General features: G+C 43.0%; 1 protein-coding gene across 2 annotated transcripts; it reads right to left on the bottom strand.

Annotated features, from left to right (window-relative positions):
• Window positions 1-35: 35 nt before the first annotated feature.
• Window positions 36-18,836, bottom strand: LOC116382291 (proto-oncogene tyrosine-protein kinase Src). 2 transcript variants are annotated; one of them, XM_031845232.1, is made up of 13 exons: window positions 18,413-18,836; window positions 11,022-11,291; window positions 9,817-9,916; window positions 8,867-8,884; window positions 7,637-7,735; window positions 7,308-7,411; window positions 5,436-5,585; window positions 5,185-5,340; window positions 4,356-4,535; window positions 4,015-4,091; window positions 3,765-3,918; window positions 3,450-3,581; window positions 36-2,959 (listed from the first exon to the last, which is right to left on the bottom strand). In XM_031845232.1, the coding sequence occupies exons 2-13, from the start codon at window positions 11,281-11,283 to the stop codon at window positions 2,751-2,753; spliced, it is 1,641 nt and encodes a 546-aa protein (XP_031701092.1). In that variant the 5' UTR covers window positions 11,284-11,291; window positions 18,413-18,836; the 3' UTR covers window positions 36-2,750. The 2 variants fall into 2 exon arrangements, with proteins under 2 accessions (XP_031701092.1, XP_031701102.1); XM_031845242.1 differs by lacking the exon at window positions 8,867-8,884.
• Between the last annotated feature and the right edge of the window lie 360 nt (window positions 18,837-19,196).

Genomic DNA, 19,196 nt, shown 5'->3' with positions numbered 1-19,196 from the left:
GACAGCACACACACCAGCACACACTCTTATCAAAACACATTTGAAATATAATTTATTGCACATTTAAAGATCAACATAAAGTGGCACGATACCCATTTCAATCCTGTTACATCAGAAACAAAAGACAAAAAGAAGTCCTTACAAAATGCTCACACCTTCTTATTTACAATCCTTGTTTTTGACTTTAGAACAAAATAACCATGAAGTTGCAGGAATGCCAGACCGAAACTGCATAGATTCATAAAAACATGTTTTAAAAAAAACAAAACACAGACACTTCTTTAATATGGCACAGAAAAGCCAATCAGACATTGGTGTTACTCATATTAGTCATGAGTCCATCCACTTCCACATTGTCTGTGACTCTCAGGCGGTTCAGTGCGTCAGAACAAAACAGGGGATTACCAATTCTTAAAGAGGAAAGCACTGATAAGATGTTCTCAGAAATATACATTTGTTATGCCCAATTTTAAGTTGTCTTGTGCATAAATAAGTCCAATATTAAAAAAGAAAACATTCCTTAAGCCCCATTTACAGTAGCATGTTATTTTTAAAACATTTCGGGAGTAGGCGTGCGTCACTGTAAAAACCTCAACGTGGAGGCACAGTTGAAGAAAAATTATACAAAAACAAATTACATGATCGTCACAGATACTATTTACATCTTTGACCTCATTGTTCATGTCATATCACAACCCCAAACTCCTTTTTAACGTCAGAATCGTCCACATCATTGATTAAATTAGCCGTCAAGATTCATAATCAGCGCATAACAATTTAATGGTTTCAGAGGGCACGGACCATCTCTTATTGCTGCATGGCTCATATTTTGATAACTGGTTTCATCATGTTTGTTGGCAACAAGCTATAACTTTATATCTACTAAGTCATAAACTAAACCACTGTGAAATGTGTGACACCCAACATAAATACCTGCCATCTGAAAGTGGCTTACATGATACAAAACCAACCCTACAGTATGAGAGCTACAGTATGTACAGAATGACAGTGAGAAGTGGCAGCAGTGGGTAAGATATATAGATATAAAAAAAAAAGAAAAAAAACTTGAATTATAGGTTGATGGCACAAATGTTCAGAAGTCCGTTTATGATCCCGTCACCTCATAGACCTGGAGTAAAGTAAACATACACATGTTGATGTACAGTACAGCATAAATACAAACCCAGCCAATGGTCAAGAGAAGAACGGCACAAAAGCATGCAAACTGGTTTTAAAATCAACTCTTATAGTGAAGTCATCAACACAGTTGTATTAGAGTTACCTGATCTAAGTGTTAGTTTCATTAGGGCCGCCTTGTTGCATATCGTTAAGGATACAAGAGCTGCGAAGTGAGTGAAAACCGTTTGAATCCTTGACAGGTTTACTCACTAGCATGACATTTACTGGGGAAATGATGCAGAGTTTCATTGTTAAATTTAAGTCAACAGAACTAGACTAACCCCCCCAAGTAGGCCCCTTGATGATAAAACATTATATACATGGATCGCAGTAAAGAAATGTGATTTGTTTGGCACACTTTTACACTCTGGGTCTTCCCATCTTGGGCTGAGTTGAATATTAAACATGATTGGTTGCCATATCAGCTTCTTAGTAGGTCACATAAATGTTTGATGAGAGTTACCCCATTTATGCCTCAGAGGAAATGAGCTTTAGACTATCAAAACTGCTCTTTAGTGCCAACGTTACAGTGATGAGTATTGTCAATGCAACTTTTCAGTTAAATCAAGGTAAAAAAAACAAACAAGCATTCAAACACTACCTGCATCAAAATCATTTTTAATTGTCAAGAGTGGATCCAGCTGGCCGCTATGGCCGTTCAGCGTGTGTCAGGCTATACAGCAAGAAAAGAGACATTTCAACTCAATTGACCTAACTTCCAGTGTTACAGAACCTGCCTGTTGAGTACATTTACCCTGGCACTACCAGGAACACTTTTTGCACTACCAGAAAAAGAGAAATCAGAGAAAAACTGTTTTTTGTCCGCCACTGAACAAAACCTTAAACCACAGTACGCATATTATCCAAGTAAACATAAATAAAGATGCAACGTAGAGTTCCAGAGCTGAGTTATTTGGAGACACTTTGAAGAAGCAGCACTTGAGAGAACTGGAGGGAGATACTGAAAGTCAGAAATAGAGAAAGAGGAGGGAGGCTGAGGGGAGATAAAAGGACGTTAAGGGAGACAGACTTTCCTTTGGCACCTGAGCCACAGTGGCAGTGCTCTTCTGTGGGCGGAAAAATGTACCAGGCGAGGGTAAAGACACACAACAGAAGAGGGGAAAGAGGGAGGTTTTGCTAAACAGCTGATGCTCGAAATATCCTCCCTTGACCTTCTCTCTTCGGCAAAAGGTTTATTCTTTTCCCCCTCGCTCCGTCTGTAGATCCTGATTTGGCTCCTCCCACATCAGTCGCACCTCTCAAAAACACATAAAATCAGAGCCAGAGTCCATCCACTAGGAGTTCTCCTTCAGAGCCTTTGAACCTCACTTCAGCAGGAAAACCTTCAGTAAACAGTGAGTGCTTGCAGAAAGGAGGTTCTTCGGGTTCTTCTGTAACAGGTTCTTTATGGCACATGATGGGACTTCTGCAGGTTTCTATCTCGTTTTTTGCTTCCGCAGAAGAATCTCAAGTTTCTCCCAGTTGAGTTTCACAGGCGCTCCTCTGAGGTCGGTTAGTGCAGGCCGTTCTGTGTTGATGTTCTCACCCCGGGTTCGGTTCAGCGTGTGGTTCTATAGGTTCTCCCCAGGCTGATACTGGGGTTCTGTGGAGGTGAAGTAGTCCTCTAGGAAGCCCTGCAGGTACTCAAACGTAGGCCTCTCTTCTGGGTCCTTCCTCCAGCAGGAGAGCATGAGCTCGTGCAAAGAGCTGGGGCACTCTGCTGGGCAGGGCATCCTGTAGCCGCGCTCCACCTGGTCCAGCACCTCGCGGTTCACCATACCTGTTGAGAGAAACAGGAAGTTAGAAGGAAGGAAGGGAACAGACAGACTTTCTTGCTCAAAAAAAAATTCTTCCAAAAAAGTAAATTTGACGAATGACATTATAAAAATTTGGAAAACACCAACATCGAAAATCCTATATTTATCGATGAAATTCCGAAAACATTAAATCATTTTGTAGTTTTACCGTTTTTAGGGCTACAACTAATGATTATCATCAGAATAAATTAATCTGATGAATATTCTTGTTTCTTCTTTAAAATGTTTCTGTAAAAAATGTCCATCACAATATCGCAGAGGAAAAGATGACATCCTCACATAGCTAGTTTTGCTTAAAAAATTACAAACAATTGTTCAACTATCAAAAACAGTTGCTGATTATATTTCGGTTGATTGATAAACCAATGAATTGATTGTTTCAGCTCATCTTGTTAAAGAAGCGCTTGTTTGGACGGAGAATTGTTCAGGTACTGATTCGTTACGAGTCGTTACCTGGATAGGGGACTCTGCCTTTAGTTGCCAGCTCTGTGAGCAGCACACCGAAGGACCAGACGTCTGACTTGATGGTGAAACGGCCGTACAGAGCTGCCTCCGGTGCCGTCCATTTGATTGGGAACTTAGCTCCTGAGCAACCATGGGGAATAAAAGAACAGTTTCGTAAGGGTGAAATTTAAAAGTACCATGTTGTAGAATAAAATACATTAGATTTTAGAAGTCATTCCCAATTCTTTAAACAAATCTGTACTTCTCTCTGTAGCTTGATAGAAATGAAAGAATAATAATATGTTGTGGAAAGAGTGGACTCACCCTGTCTCGCAGTGTACTCGTTGTCTTCAATGAGTCTTGCCAGACCAAAGTCAGCAACTTTGCACACCAGGTTGTCTCCCACCAGGATGTTGGCAGCGCGCAGGTCTCTGTGGACGTAGTTCATCCTCTCCACGTAGGCCATGCCTGCTGCAATCTGGAGGAAGTGACGCAGAGAGGACAGGGATTTTATTAGAAATACAAATATCGTGTTGTTGTTTTTTTGTGTGGCTGAACCAAAACTTATTTTTACCTGAGCAGCCATGTCTACTAGCTGAGGAAGACGAAGCATCTTTCCTGCTTCTCCTTTAAGGAAGTCCAGTAAGCTGCCTGCGAGTGCAAGATAAAAAGATGAACACTTGTAATGACAGCTAAGCTCCAAATAATCAACTAGTCGTTCATTATATGTGTAAATCCTTAAAACACAAGCCATCATCTAGATGCGTTTGTAAGCAGTAATATATGTAATGTTAGAATTGGATTTCAGTTTTTTATTTAATTTAGAGAAATATAAACCAGCCTTCAGCAGCATTTTAGTTTCAGTACCAGAAACGGTTTGATCCATCACTTGTTACAGTCGGTATCCTGTATTACCTTGGCTCATGTATTCTGTTACAATGTAGATGGGTTCCTCAGACACAACAGCGTACAGCTGGACCAGCTTCTCGTGCCTGAGCTTCTTCATGACCTGAGCTTCCTGAAGAAAGGCCTCTGGAGACATGGTGCCGGGCTTTAGGGTCTTAATGGCTACTCGTGTTGTACCGTTCCATGTGCCTGTTAATATAAAAAACATAATTCTATGACTTCTTTGATAAAGCGCTAGACTTAAGGAATAGTTTGACATTTTGGGAAATACACTTGTCCTCTTTCTTGCAGAGGGTTAGATGAGAAGATCAGGGCCACTCTTTATACAATTAGCAGCCTGTTAGCTTAGCTTAGCACAAATACTGTAGAGCTCACTAATTAACATGTTAAATCTCATTTGTTTACTCTGTACAAAAACTAACACTTAGCCGAGCACATGACCTGCCATTAAACGACAGTGATCTCAGAGGTGCTGGAAGGGGAAATTTGTTACAGTTGGACAGAGCCAGGCCAGCTGTTTCTCCACTGTTTCCAGTATTTATGCTAAGCTAAATAACGACTAAATGTAGCCTTAAATTTAACAGACAGATATCATAGCAATCTTTTCACCGAGCTCTCTGCCAGAAAGCAAAAAATATGCCTCTCAAAAATGTCAAAACATTCCTTCGATGAGAAAATAATTATCTATGACAACTTTTACCAGGATTCACATCATCATCGCACGTAATGAGCAATTGATCCTCCTATTTTGCAAATCCAATGCATAACCTGTGTATATGCCATGGTGTGAGAGGAATTCAATCATTTCCACTAAAAAGGAGTGGTGCGTCGTCCTTACCCATCCAGACCTCTCCGAAGCAGCCCTGTCCCAGTTTAAGGTCGAGGCGGAGGGACTCTCGGGGGATCTCCCAGGCGTCCCTGGCCAGTCCCTGGGTCTGAGGTTTGGCCACAGGACACACGTCCGATAGAGCGTGGCACAGCCCATCAGAGTGCTCTGGACGAGGGGCGAGAAGGGAGAGTGAGCGGGCAGTTCATGGGCAAGCAGTGTTGTAAAAGGTTTACCATCAGAGAGCAGATGTGAGGACTCACTGCGGTAGTGGAAGACTAGCTGCTGTAGGCTGCTGAACTGGGTGCGGGAGGTGATGTAGAAACCTCCGCTATCCAGCTTCCTGATCTTGTAATGTTTAACATTCAGGCCTTTGGTGTTGTCATAATCCAGCACTGACAGGCAATATGCCCCTGTGAACAAGACCAAACGACAGACAGAGACAGGTTAGAACAATAAAACTAGGCGCGCGTGTGTCCCTGTGTGACAGCTGCTCAGTGGAGTTTCCTAGCAGCTGTGCTGGGCAAGTCCCTGATGGCCCCTTCAAGGGCCCCAGAAATCCAACTAAGCCTTTCTGTCCCTGCCCTGGACCCACTGGGAAGTAAGGTTTGATCTTTCAGAGTGAAATAGTGATAATTATGGACTTGTTTTGAACAGCGGCTTTTCAGCAAACGACTTATTAAGAGTCAAAAATAATGATAGGAATAAAATAAAAAACAAGACCTTACAAGTGTGACAGGAATCAAACTTGTAAAAAAACATGCTTTAAGAAGTGAACAGACAAATCTAACCTCCTTGACAGGGAGATTAAAAATGAAAAATCAATTCTCTTTGATCTGGTGTTCACTCTTGTGCAGTAAAGACACACTTGCACAACAACTGAACTGGCAGTATATTGATCCAAATTGCCTGATCGACACAATATTATTCCAGCAGTTTAACCAGATCTTAACGCCTGCGCTATCGACCTAAAACTAGACAGACATTAATGGCTGTACCAAAGATACAGAACTAAATTATTTCCTGTGGTTATCTAAATTTGTGCAGAATATAAGGCCTCCACACAACAACTACAACATCTAGCTCATTTTATACAAATATCTGCACTCATAAAGGTGATATCCGGGGCACAAACATGGCTAACAAAAGCTGAGATGATGGTTTCCAACTCCCGTGTTTTCTAGCCTGAGCATGATGAGATGCATCACGACCAGTCGGACATGATTTACGTTTTATTCATAAGAGCGCTATGCTTCTGCTCGTCGGTGTCGCGCTATGAGTCTCACATGTGACATCTAATACAGAACACACCCAGAGGCCTACACACCTCCTGCCAGAGCTCCTCCTACTCTCCCCGATCCTCCCCCTTTCCCTCAAGTCTCCCCTCTCTTCATGCCTCTCCTGCCCTCACTCAGTGTGTGCATGTTGGGAGAACAGAGACATAGCCAGGAGGAACTCCAGCACCCTCCTAGGTTGACCTAGTTCTGGCAAAGTGACTCGCCCCTATCCATTCACAAGGCCCACTCCAATACACTCCAGTGTGCTCTGTTCCTCCTCCCCACCTCCCTTCCCCCCTCCAAAACAACTCCCTGAAGACCCCACTGACATCACAAGGACTACATCCGACTGCAGAGTTTCAGAGAAAGACGCAAAACTCCAGAGAACAAAGATACAGCGCCATAGGCCCGCGTGACAGGTAACAAATGGCTTCATTACGAGGTTCTGTCTCTTTTAAATTGAGTCCCTAAAGATCTACTTTTTTCAAAGTGAGATCTCATCTGCTACGTGGAGTGGACTCCAGGGACAGATAAAGTGCCATCACGTCCCCCACATTTTAGAAATTAGGAAAGGTCAGGTTTTATGAAACATGTTTTATCAATCAGATTTTTCTCTGCACTTTCCTGTCTGTTGTTAGATTACAATCTCTGAAAATGTATGTTTTCATTTGAGAATTTTTGATTAACTCATCGATTAATCCTGTCAGCTGTATGGTTAAGAACATGCATTTTTACAATAACAACGTCATGGTGAAGTTGAATTGATCTACGTTGCTTTAGAGATTTTACACATCATCATAAGCGCTAATTTGACTATCTTGATAATGACTGTAGCCTCCGGAGTGTCTGCTCTCTCACCTTTGGTGGTCTCGCTCTCCCTCACCAAGAAGGTTCCTCGTCGGTTCTGTAAGTTCAAAAGGAGCCTCTCGGAGTCGCGCCGAGTGATCTTCCCAAAATACCACCTGCCAAAGTGGGCCACGGAGAATAAGATGAGAGAGAAACTACTACTGAGCGTCTGGAGCAGGCAGGCAGAAATATGTTTTGACTGGAAATACAGAGGACCGTAGTGGATGATATATTGGAAATATTCTCTCAATACGCTTTGTATTAGCTTGTAGATATAGCAGAGAATAAAGCCACATCCAGGCTTTGAACTGCAAGAGTGAAACAAGGAGAGGATAATTTACTCTTCTGCTTGGATGGAGTCGGACGGAGCCACATAGTTGCTGGGGATATAACCACTCTCTCCTGTCGTCAGGGAGCGCGCAAGCCACCAGTCCCCTTCTCTGTGACACAAAGAGAGAGAGAGAGAGAGAGAGAGAGAGAGAGAGAGAGAGAGAGAGAGAGAGAGAGAGAGTCAACAATATACAGAAAACCGACAACCACAACACTTCTTGGTTTATTGATCTTTTAGTTTATTCCCAATCAAGGGACACAATATTTGATGGAGAACCTGTCTGTGGCTCTCAGCCCATTGGTTCCTACTGAGGACGTGTCATATACGTACATAGTTTGTTAAAAAAACTAAACTAAATGAACTCCTATAACAGCTCGACACTGTTGTTTTTAGCAAATAGAAGCACATTTCACAGTTGTTAGGGACTATTTTAAGATATGGATGAATATATTCTGAATGCTGGAACGTATTTATGGCCCAAGGAAGGTGTATGTGGGATTGACTCAAAATAAGTTACAGTGCCCACGTTCGTCATAATAAAGGAACAGAGAGATAGATAGATAGATAGATAGATAGATACACACACCAGTGCAACAGACGTATGTGTGTGTATAGTTTTTGGAGAACAATGAGGTCTATGGCACAGAATAATAAGATAAATCAGGCTTTTTTTTAGTTGGATAACTTATGTTGTGGTCATTTCATGGGATGTGTTGCTACCTAGAAAAATATGGATCACCACCAGAACATTAAATATTACAGTATTTGCAGCACAGGATGCTTCAGAATGTGTCCTCAGATTATGCCTTAGTAAGAAAGTCTACTTCTGAAACTTCCACATTGTTTGACTGACAACCCATGATGTTATTTACGAAGCACAGAAAAAACCTTTGATTCAAAAGATTGAGTTTAAAATAAAATAACACATCTCACCCCACACTTAAGTGCAAAAAGATTGTTAAGAGAGGAAATAGACAAATGCAACCTTTTGTTCAACTTGCAGTCCCTCGGTTTACATTTTAAAACCTTTAACCGTTGCTCTATATAGAGAGACGAACAATATGTTACCCACCAACCAAGTTAGAGCACCAGCCCTCTGCAGCACATCTCTAATATTTACTAATTCATTGCAGTTACGCTACGAGCTTGATCAGACAAATCCGCGCAGCAGCGAAGGGACAGTGAACAAAAGGTTTGCGTGAGATTTTCTTTTTTTTTTATTGCATTAAGTATTACTGACCTGAAGCTGTACTTTTTCCTAAGAGGAATCATGAAGCATGAGAGAGAAAGAGAGAGGGAGAGATAACAGACACAGCAGACACATCAAAAACCCAGCAAGGCAAGCAGCTCGGCACAGACGGATAGCAGAGGAGCCGGCTATGCTGCAGGACTACACAGTGGGGTCACACGAGCTGCAGGGTTTCTAAAAGTGTAAAAGTTCCACTTTCCAATTTGTAACAGTTTTAATAGTTCTAGAAGAGAGGAATGACGAAATATCTCCCCATTTATTATCCATAAATGATCACCTCCAGATAGCATGTGGGATTCACTTCGTAGTCTCACTACTTCATATTCAGTATTTGCATTAAAACAGTTTATAAAAACTCCCATGCACCAAATACTTTTTTTTGTAAACCAGATATTCAAACTGTAGTATTAATGTCAAGTATGAATTAATTCTACTTTTGAGCCCAACTATGTAGTGCCAGACTATAGCTAAAGAACAGCAGAGCAGACTTATGACAGGAAATTATGGAAAGAGTTCAGCGGAAGAGAAAACAAAAAAAAAACAACAACATTGTTCTGATTTTAAACACCTGTGTAGGAGTTTTGCTCCAGTTCCTACACATCAATTCTCACTTCCTGCGACTGAAATAACACTAAATCACACCACAACGCAGACAAACTTCAACATGCGCCGATGTCCAACAGGAAAACACATTATTTAGGTGTTAGGAAAGATACTCGAGTGCAGGGACCTTTCCATGACAGGCTCTCTACAGAGTGTCTTTAAGATGAGGATGACGAGAAGTAGTCGAAGGGGAACAGGATGCGTTAGTAAAGTTCTGTTCAGTCAACAGATGGAGAGGATCAGACTCGGCTGTCTGGATCGCTCTGCAGTCACCAGCTCTGACTTCGTTCATTCATTTACACATTTACACGAGAAAGAGAGAGGCTGTTGATTCTTACGTGTTGTTGACAATCTGCAGCCTGTCCCCTTTCCTAAAGGTCAGATCAGACGCTGTCCGTGACTCATAGTCATACAGCGCCACAAATGTGGTGATACCTCCTGCAAGAAAGTACACACACAGAAATACGCATTTAGGGAAGAATGTAATTAAAGACAGAGAGGTACTTCCCGCTAAGAACTATTCCCATTCCTTTCCATGATCTACCTTCAATAATACAGATCTTGCTCTATCCACTGTAAAGCTGGTATATGTTGCCTCTGCTCTGCAGCTGTACAAAACAATTTACCGAGGCTTAATGAGAAATATCGACATTCAGATTGCTTGTGGCCAATCGTCCGTGAAGGACGCCATCATACCGATGGCGCTCCATGTTCGGTGGAGCTTTCTACCCCTTCCTTTTGATAAACCTGTGATCTAAACCCGAGAACTCTCCAGCCAATCATTAGATGCACAGGAGGAGCAGGCGGCGGCCAGCAGATACACCAGCAGCCCTCCTCTCTCTGGACGGAGCAACATTAACCGAACCATCTGGCCGGTCTAGACACATTGCAGCTTAACGTCACGTAAAATCTGGACAGTTTGGTGCGACGGGCTTCAAAGTCAAAGAGAAGGTGTGAAGTCTCTGTTTGGCAGCTTATGGTGGGAATAGGAACATTTTTTCACATGTGACATATGACTCACTGTGAATCATTTTTTAAAGATATTTTTCTCAGGACTTTTGTGATCTCAAACTGAAAGCAAGTCAGGACTGACTGGGCTGACTCATAGATAAATCAGCTCTCATCACATCGTATTCAATCAGCTTCCATTCACAACTTCATTCACACAAAAACAAAAAAAACATCTCTCTTCTGTGCATTCTCCAGTCATTGTGCATGCAGCATTACTTTTACCATTACTTGGAAATGCATTTATTTGCTTTCTTGCGAGGAGTTAGATGAGAAGATCGATACCACTCTCATATCTGTCTGTTCAATATGAAGCTGGAACCAGGAAAAAGCAAAAAGACTGGAAACAACTGTATACTGCAAACCAGCTTTTTCTTTTTTACTGCTTTGCAACCACTGTTGACAAAATGACAATTAGTTTCAAGAATTCAAAATGTAACTCTCATTTAGTCGTGATTGTAGGTGAAGTAAACGTTGTCCTATAATATTTTGCAACACTTGCACAGCTCACCCCCCGTCTCAAAACGTTACCTACCTCTATGAGGCGAGGTGATGGTGCCCGTGTGGTCCACCCCTCCAAACAGCGCCAGCTCAGGAGTGTTTGTCGGGGCGAGCTGGTGCTGCCCTTGGTGCCCACGCCTGCCTGTGCCGACGGCAGGGCTCCTGTTGGGTGTTTGAGTCTGCTGGGCGGGTCCCAGGTGGCGGAAGTGGCCGCTGTCGGAGCCTGTGCCGATGGTGCCGTCCAGGCTCATGGAGCGCTGGCCCGGCTCCTTGGGCTTGCTCTTGCCCGCCCCCATATGCAGACCTGGGAAGAGAGCCAATGATGAGTAAGTATGCAGCGCTTTAGGAATAATAAAAAAAAAAAAAAAATGTTCTTGTTGTATGTCAAACAGCTCACACAAGATTAATCAATTAGTCGATCCACAGAAAAATAATTTCATTGATTAAAAAAACGGAATCAATTGTCAGGGAATAACATCAGTCTCCTGTTTCAGCTTCTCCATTGTGAGGATTTGCTGCTTTTCTCGATTTCACAATCACTGTAAACAAAATATGTTTGGGTTTTGGACTGTTGGTCGGACAAAACTTTCTGGCATTTTACAGACTAAACATTTCATTGATTAAACATAAAAGCAGCCCTGGTCCCAAATAGACGTTTCAAAAAGGTATTTCTGTAAATATTTCTATCACAATTTCTCCAATTCAAAAAGGGTCAAACTTGATAGCGTTGCATTTTATATTTCTTCACATAAAATGTGGTTCTCTGCTATCATATACTCAGGTGTACTATCATCCTGGCAGCAGTAGCATGACTCAGAGGAGGGCATATGGATGTCACTTTACTTTTAAACTTTGTTAATATTTGAATCAAGACATACATCCTTTTCCATGAGGAAACATGCCATTACAGTGAAATATATAAGAAAATAAGCTGTTCGTTTACATACACATCTAAAGACTGTCCTGACATAAGATACAAGCCGTTGAGTGAAAAGAAACAAACATTCTGCTGCCGTTCAAACCTTTCTCAAACAAAACAAATCGTCGCTGCAGTGTGTGTGCTGCGAGTGTCATCCCTGCTCACCACAGAGTATCCTTGGAGCTGTTCCAGGTTCAGTTAGAACCGTTCAGCATGCAAATACTCGGAGAACAGGACACCTTCAAAGAAGCCGACGCACAGACATTCAAGGTCATCCCTATCTGTTGATTCAATCTGTTCTGAATCAATAAGCATCTATAAGGAAAACAAACAAAGGAGCAGTGGGCTGTAATGAAACGGAGCGAGAACACTGGTGAGTTGACAAGGACAGAAACCGTTTCACCTCCTACAGGTAATTATAACGCTGCTTTCCCTTTTCCACCCTGATGCAGAACACATCTACTGTGGGCCTGATAAAAGCAACAAGAGCGCGCCGCCATCATCATCGAGTCCTGACAAAGACAAACATGCTCAGACAGTCAAGTGCACCCACAGAAAGTTGTAGTGCCGTGTTCAAACACCAAGTCCGCCCCTCGAGGCATCGCAGAGTGATTCACTGTGAGACCGGCTATTTCAGGCCAGCTGAAACAGAGACAGTCATACACACATGAAACAACCTTGTTCCTTTGTGAATAGAGGCACTCTCGGATCCGCACTGAGTCTATGCTCCTTATATGCGTGTGTGTGTGTGTGTGTGTGTGCGTGAGCAGCTGTTCCTTGGTTCCTCTGGGAAGCGAGGCTCTATCGCCGCGGTTGCGTCTCACATCCTTTTTCCATCACACTCATGTATCCGTGTGAGTGTCTCCAGCACAGAGTCTGGATAGACAGGACAGAGAGGGTTATTAACAGACAAGGAGGAAGGAACCGGCAGTGGCCGTAAAAAGAACATGTAGGTGGTTGTTGTATACTGCATGGACAGCTGAGGCTTAGTGGGTGTTTTAAGTGTAACGTGTGAGCATAGCATAATTACACAGGTACGGGAAATCTCAAAGATATGGAAGGACCTCGCTGTGGAGATGTGTGGGTGCGTTTAAGCCGAGTGTGTGCACGAGCGGGAGCGACTTCGAGAGCGCACACGTACGGTCATGCAAGCTTTGATTCAACTCCTGCCAGGATGTAATCTGGCGCACTGGGGGGGTTAACGTATCCCACGGTGCAACACTGAGTCCCACACAGAGACGGGCCTATAGGAGGCCTGCAGGAGGACAAGACTGTGTGAATGTTTGCGAACAATAAACCGCTCGATTTAGCTAACTGCTCTGGATATCAATTAAGGACTTTGTGGCCTAAAACATCTACCGGCTCACTGAGGATCAGAAACAAGCAAAAGTTTAAAAAGAATAAAACAAAAGCAGAACGGGTCGACAGGACGCGACTGATCAAAGTGTTAGATTTTAAAGAAGAATGAAGGCTCTTATAATTTCACAGTCCATGAAGTCAATTATGTCGTCAAGTATCACTCGGAACTGGCAAGACAAAAGGAACAGTGGGGAGAGAGAAGGCAAGTGGAAATGGTTAAACAAAAACAAACGATTGGTTGACGCATGCTGAGAAAAGTTGAATCCAGCTCAAGTTCTTCGCTTCAGACTGACTGCCGTCATCAAAAGGTCCAAAGCTTGAGCACCTGAACTACATAGAAGCACAATGCTCTAGGAGTGGATTAATAGGCAAAGATGATACAGCAAAACATCAGAACTAACAGGAGAGTTTCGTTCGTAACTTCTTCCAGATGGGTCATTATGCAAGTTGATGTGACGTTTTCTGGTTGTGTAAAAATAGTGTGAAGCTACTGTTGATCTGATACAAGGAGGTCAGAGCGAGCGAAGAGAATGACACTCAGTGAGCCGACGGGGGATTCAATATCTAAAATGTCTCTAAAGGGATGGAAGTTCTACGAAGTTAAAGTATGCATATAGGCACACCTACTCTGTAAGATTTGACATTCGATTAGGAAAACTGACTGATCATTGAGATTAAGTACACACCGATGAAGTGAGGTAATGATCCTCACCAGCGCTGCACACGTATCCCAGTGCAGAGCTGTAGCTGAGCCTTTTCCTAACAGTCAGAGTGCCCTAAATATCAAAAAGGTGCCAACATGTGACTACTTCCATTATGATTTAAAACGGAGGTTGGAAGATGAGAGATAACAAATATATTTTGCAAAAGTACCACCAGGTAGAAAACATGATATGAAGAGGAGAAATAAAAGAAAACACGGAAAAGATTATGAGGAATTGGAAATGAGGAGAGATTTCCGTTCGTTGTGAGCTTTTCCATTCAACAGGAGCACAGGGGAATGTGGGAGAACCACATTGCACCAGTGCTACCACCAGGCACCTGAGCAATGGGAGGGCTGGATGGGAGGAAGGAAGCAAGGAGGGAGATGAGGAGTGCGAGTGTGGGGGGGGGGGGGGGGGGCTTATCTTTCCAGGACACAAATTGGAAATCTTATTCCAACAGAAACCCTTGTTGCCTGGCACCTGGCTTTACCGGATCACGATAATTATAATGAATCACTTTTCTTAATTTTAAAAACGTTACTCCTTTTTTGACTATTGGTGCGAACCTGTGCTCGATAAAAGTGTACGTTTTCTTCTTCTTTTAATTAAAAGGAGTACAAGCTGCATTTCTGGTATGAATGTGCTGTAGTTACGCCAACACGTGGTTTAATAATGTCAGACAAGAGACCATAAACGCATCGACACGCCGACCGTGTGAATGAAGTTGTGCCCGGTTGTGTTGCAGGAACGGAGATTTGAAGGATTAGATGTCAATCGCGGTAAATAGAGGCTTGGTTCAAAGGCGGCCCTCTGAGGGGTATTCACCTCAGAACAAGGAGTTCAAACGCACTTTCATTTCAGCAGTACATTTATCACCATTCTGTGTCTCTCTCACAGTCTCAGTGTTGACCGAGTCCCACAAAATCCATAAAAATAATAAAAGAAACTGTCTCTGTACATGGGCTGAATAATGTATGGAAAGGGGAGAGAGCTTCGATGCCTACAAGGTACACAAGTCAATAAAGCAGGCGAGTCCAGTAAGTCAGTGTACAGAAACTGCATCACATTAGGGTTGACACAGACAGCATGTCCATTATGAAAACACACCCGTAAATCCACACTGTCATTTCAAATCCGACTCTTTGATCCAACAGGATGGGTTCACATGTCTGCTTTCCTTACTGGTCGCTATGTTAGTGACGGAGGTCAAAAATACTCAAATATTGGATGAATCGCTATGAAAAGTTGACATTGACATTCATGGCTCACAGGCAATGAATCCTAGTGACCGAAATATCTCGACAACCAACTAGTGGATGGATTGTCTTAAAATTTGGTAGAGGCGTTCATGTTCCCCGCAGGATAAATTGTAATAACTTTGGCGATCCCCTGACTTTTCATCCAGCGCCATCATCAATACATCATCGATACTTTTGGTTTATGACCAAATATTGCAAAACTGATACCATCATCAGCTGTACTTTGTTTACTGCTGCGCTAACTGTCAAATATTTGCAGGCTAATACGCTAAACTACGATGGTGAGCATGATAAACATTGTACCTGCACCACATCAGCGTGCTCGCACAGCTGCTGTGAGACTGAGTCCCTCTCTTCCATACTGTCCCTCCACCAGAGCTTAACAAGGAAGCTTTGAACAATGAAGGAATATTGTAGTAAAATGACTAACTTTGGATACACACTTAGATTAGACTAACTCAGACTGCCGAGGCCTCATGTTGGCTTGAAATAAATTCAAGAAAGACTGTGGATTTAGTCTCTTACATTGGATTTGTGCCAGGAAGGACTCTCTTCACAGCCAGTCCGGACAGGAGTGACCAAAGGTTAATGTTAGCCTGCGAGGGTTGTATTAAGACAGAACAAATATGAAACCCTCTCCAATCCTCGTCCTCCATGACACAATGCCTTTACTTCAGGCCTTCCAATCATCTGTTGAATTATTTGCACATTGTACTCTTGCGGAAAAAACTTGCAGCTTCTAACGTCATCGTATAATTAATTTGTTCCTGAGGACAATGTTTCAAGGTGATGCGTTTAAGAACAACCTAGATTTGATTTTGCACAGGTTCTAAGTGCCCAAAGAGTTTAACTCTTTCTCCCGTTTCCTCGGTCTAACCAGCGTTCGTAATCCTCCATCTGAAGCCGAGCACACAAGCTGCACGTTTCTGGTCAGGCACATGAGCACATTTGGCCATGACAAACCTCACTGAGTCACAACAGACGGTTAACAGTTGCCACTGTGCTGCAGAGAGTGAAGGAGCTCGAGCCAATGTTTCAGTCGAATGGGAAAATTACAGTTTGCCCTGGGGAGGGGGAAGAGGAGGAGGAAGAGGAGGAGGGGGGCAATGATGGTTCCTCAAGATCAAAACAAGCGGAAATGTGCATATTAGCGTTAATATCTTGTCCTGCTATATGCTGGACACACAGTTCAGTCCACATACATAATACACAGATTAGCTATATACAGCCTGAGGTAGAGAGCGGGCAGTTGTGGTAAGAGGGCGGAAAAAATAAAGCCAATGAAGTCACATAACTATCAAGCCTCGTCCCATTTCAGTACCAGGGCTGCCTCCATCAGATATTCTCCGTAATCTTTTCCCAAAAATCTTTTGCTGACCCCCACTCCCTTTGCGAAGCCTGAGCCCACATCTAGCTGTCCCATCCCATCTCCGCTCTTCCTCAGTGACAAACACACAGAGGAGAGGAGAAAAGAAGAAGAGGAAAAAGAGGGGAGGGGAATACACTCAGCTGATAAAAAACAACAACAACAATCACTTCCGTTTTCTGTCCTTCTTCAACTGACTCTGGCTGCTAGTGATCCAGGCTGTGAGGAAGAGCTACAGCATGGCCGGCTATATAGAGGAGGGCAAAGGGTGCAAAGAGGACACGAAGGCTGTTTCATTACAGAGGTGCCACACTGTTAGCGGGTCATTAACTCTACAAATACATAACTTTCATTTATCTCAAATTAATGTACGGACAGACTTTTTTTGTGATTTACAGGATGTTAAAATAAACTCAGGGTAATACTTGTTCTCCCACTACAAAATGTATATATATTCTGTTCATGTGTTGTCAAAGCTGCAACATTTAGGCGGTTGATTAATTAGTCTTAGTTGAACAGACAGACAAATAATCAGCATTAAGCAAAAACAGCAAAGAATTCAGCTCCTCACATGAGAACATTCTATAGTTTCCTTTGTCTTTTGTGACAGACATCAAATTTGTTTTGTTTTTTTCAATTGTTGACCGCACAAAACAAGACATTATGGAGATTAAACCTCGGGATTTGGGAACATTTTTCAATAGATGGAAATTTAAAGCACTTAGTTGATTAATAAATAATGTAAATACTCTTCAGTCACAGCTCAACAAGTCAAGACCAACGTCAACGTATTGCTGCCCTGTGAGAGGGAATATTGTGTATTTTGACACATTGCACGCTCTATTATCTTAGAAAACATTTTTGAGAGAAAGTCATTCAACAATCCAATCAGGTGTTATTTCTCAAGCCATGCCAGCCTCGTGTCTATGAGATGAGGATAGCACATTATAGCATCTCCTAAACGTGCCCAGTGTCAAAATCGCACGTTGAGCTTTCTGATGATTCATGTGCTTCATTTTTTTTGTTTAACAAACCTTATGGAAATTAGCTGGAACTCGCCCCCCCCCAAAAAAAAGACTGTAAATAGATTAGCCACGTAATTAAAATTCTATTTCCACGGGATCAAACACCAGTTGTCGGCAAAAGCTGCTTTCAGATAAACAAGGGGTGGGGTAGTAGCTGCATACAGGAGTAGCAGCTGTCAAAATGATAACGTCTTTGCAATGGGAGAGAATTTTAAAAAAAAATAATATAAAAAATAAAAAGACGTGAACAACCCGCGTTTGCCAAAAGTGATCCACATTAGACGCGTAAACAGGGGATTTGTGAATGAGAACCGGGATAGAAGGCGACAACGCTGGCTGCTGTGGTCGGCTCCAGCTCACGCATATGCGGCCTGATGAATCAAAACAGGTGCTGTTACAGCTCCATTTTGGATTTCGATGGATTGTTGACTCTTGTTTCTCTGTACGCAGACGATGTACTGTGTATTCTGTGGACGCGTGTTGGTCATGAGAAAGTCAGACATATGACATAAATTTACACACACGGTGCGGATTTTGTCGGGGGGGGGGTAATCATCAACAACGGAGCCCCTGGCACACACTGAGTGGCACTGACCAAATGTGCGAGCAGCACTGACTGAATGGCCTGTAAAACAATGAAATACGAGTCAGTGTGAGAGAGAGGGTATCAGACGCTGTGCGTAAAACATCAATATGGGAACATGGCAACAAACAAAAACCCATGGATGTATTTCCGACACAAATGTCTTTTTTCTCGCATTAAAACACCACAAGCTCTAATTAATTAACTCACCTTAGACGCGTCTGAAGATTCAGACCACCCCCCCCCCCCCCGACCACCACCAAAAAATAAAAAAAATCAAAGACGCGCAGCGAGGCACTGTGTTAAATCCCGATGGCTGTCCTCATTAGAGGAATAATGGAAGCGGATGGCCAGTTGCTGTGGAAACCTCGAGCCGGCCACGAATCCCATTTAGTGAATATCGGCAGTAAAGGGGGGGTCATGACGGGGGCTGCCTTCGGGAGCAGAGGGCACAGCTGCCCGGGCGGCGCTGCGGTGGAGCCGGACAAACACCGCGGCTCACTACGGTGAAGCAGCCTGCTTCTTATCCGGGAAGAGTCGACGGCGCGGTCAATTCATGCGAGGAAGCAGGAGTGGTGTGGGGAAGACATGCCTCGTATGGGGGGTGGTGGTAGTGGGGGGGAGGCACGGGATAGTGCATCAACCACGAAACACGAGAGCGCAAATATGATGAGTCTGGATTTTACGCTTTGTACGCAGCAACGGCGGAGTCAGGAAGATTCACGTCGTGCTGCGTAACTCGACGCCCCGACAGTTAAACTCACCGAGGCGTTGACAGGCACGACAACAGCCCCCGTGTAGCTTTTCTAAAAAATATGTTATGTCACGATTGAGAAGCTTTTTTTTCTGTGTGTGTGAAAAGTTGTTACAATAACATGACACAAATACTATATAATAAATACTTCAATCTCACGTATCATCCAATACCAAACTGGCTTCATTGCTGGCCAGCAGCACCGGTTGCTTAGCGACACAACTTTGGGCCGGCGCATTG

This window comes from Anarrhichthys ocellatus, unplaced genomic scaffold, assembly GCF_004355925.1.
Source record: "Anarrhichthys ocellatus isolate YVR2014 unplaced genomic scaffold, GSC_Weel_1.0 scaffold1, whole genome shotgun sequence".
In the NCBI taxonomy this organism is placed as follows: domain Eukaryota; kingdom Metazoa; phylum Chordata; class Actinopteri; order Perciformes; family Anarhichadidae; genus Anarrhichthys; species Anarrhichthys ocellatus.
This window is presented reverse-complemented; position numbering and strand designations above follow the sequence as displayed.

Bases quoted from the DNA above. Each gene is read 5' to 3' on its own strand.
- LOC116382291 (XM_031845232.1), bottom strand. From the start codon at position 11,283: ATGGGGGCGGGCAAGAGCAAGCCCAAGGAGCCGGGCCAGCGCTCCATG. The intron at 5,341-5,435 runs GTGAGTCCTCAC...CCCCTCGTCCAG, and splicing joins GCTAGTCTTCCACTACCGCA to AGCACTCTGATGGGCTGTGC. The intron at 3,919-4,014 runs GTAAAAATAAGT...CACTTCCTCCAG, and splicing joins TAGTAGACATGGCTGCTCAG to ATTGCAGCAGGCATGGCCTA.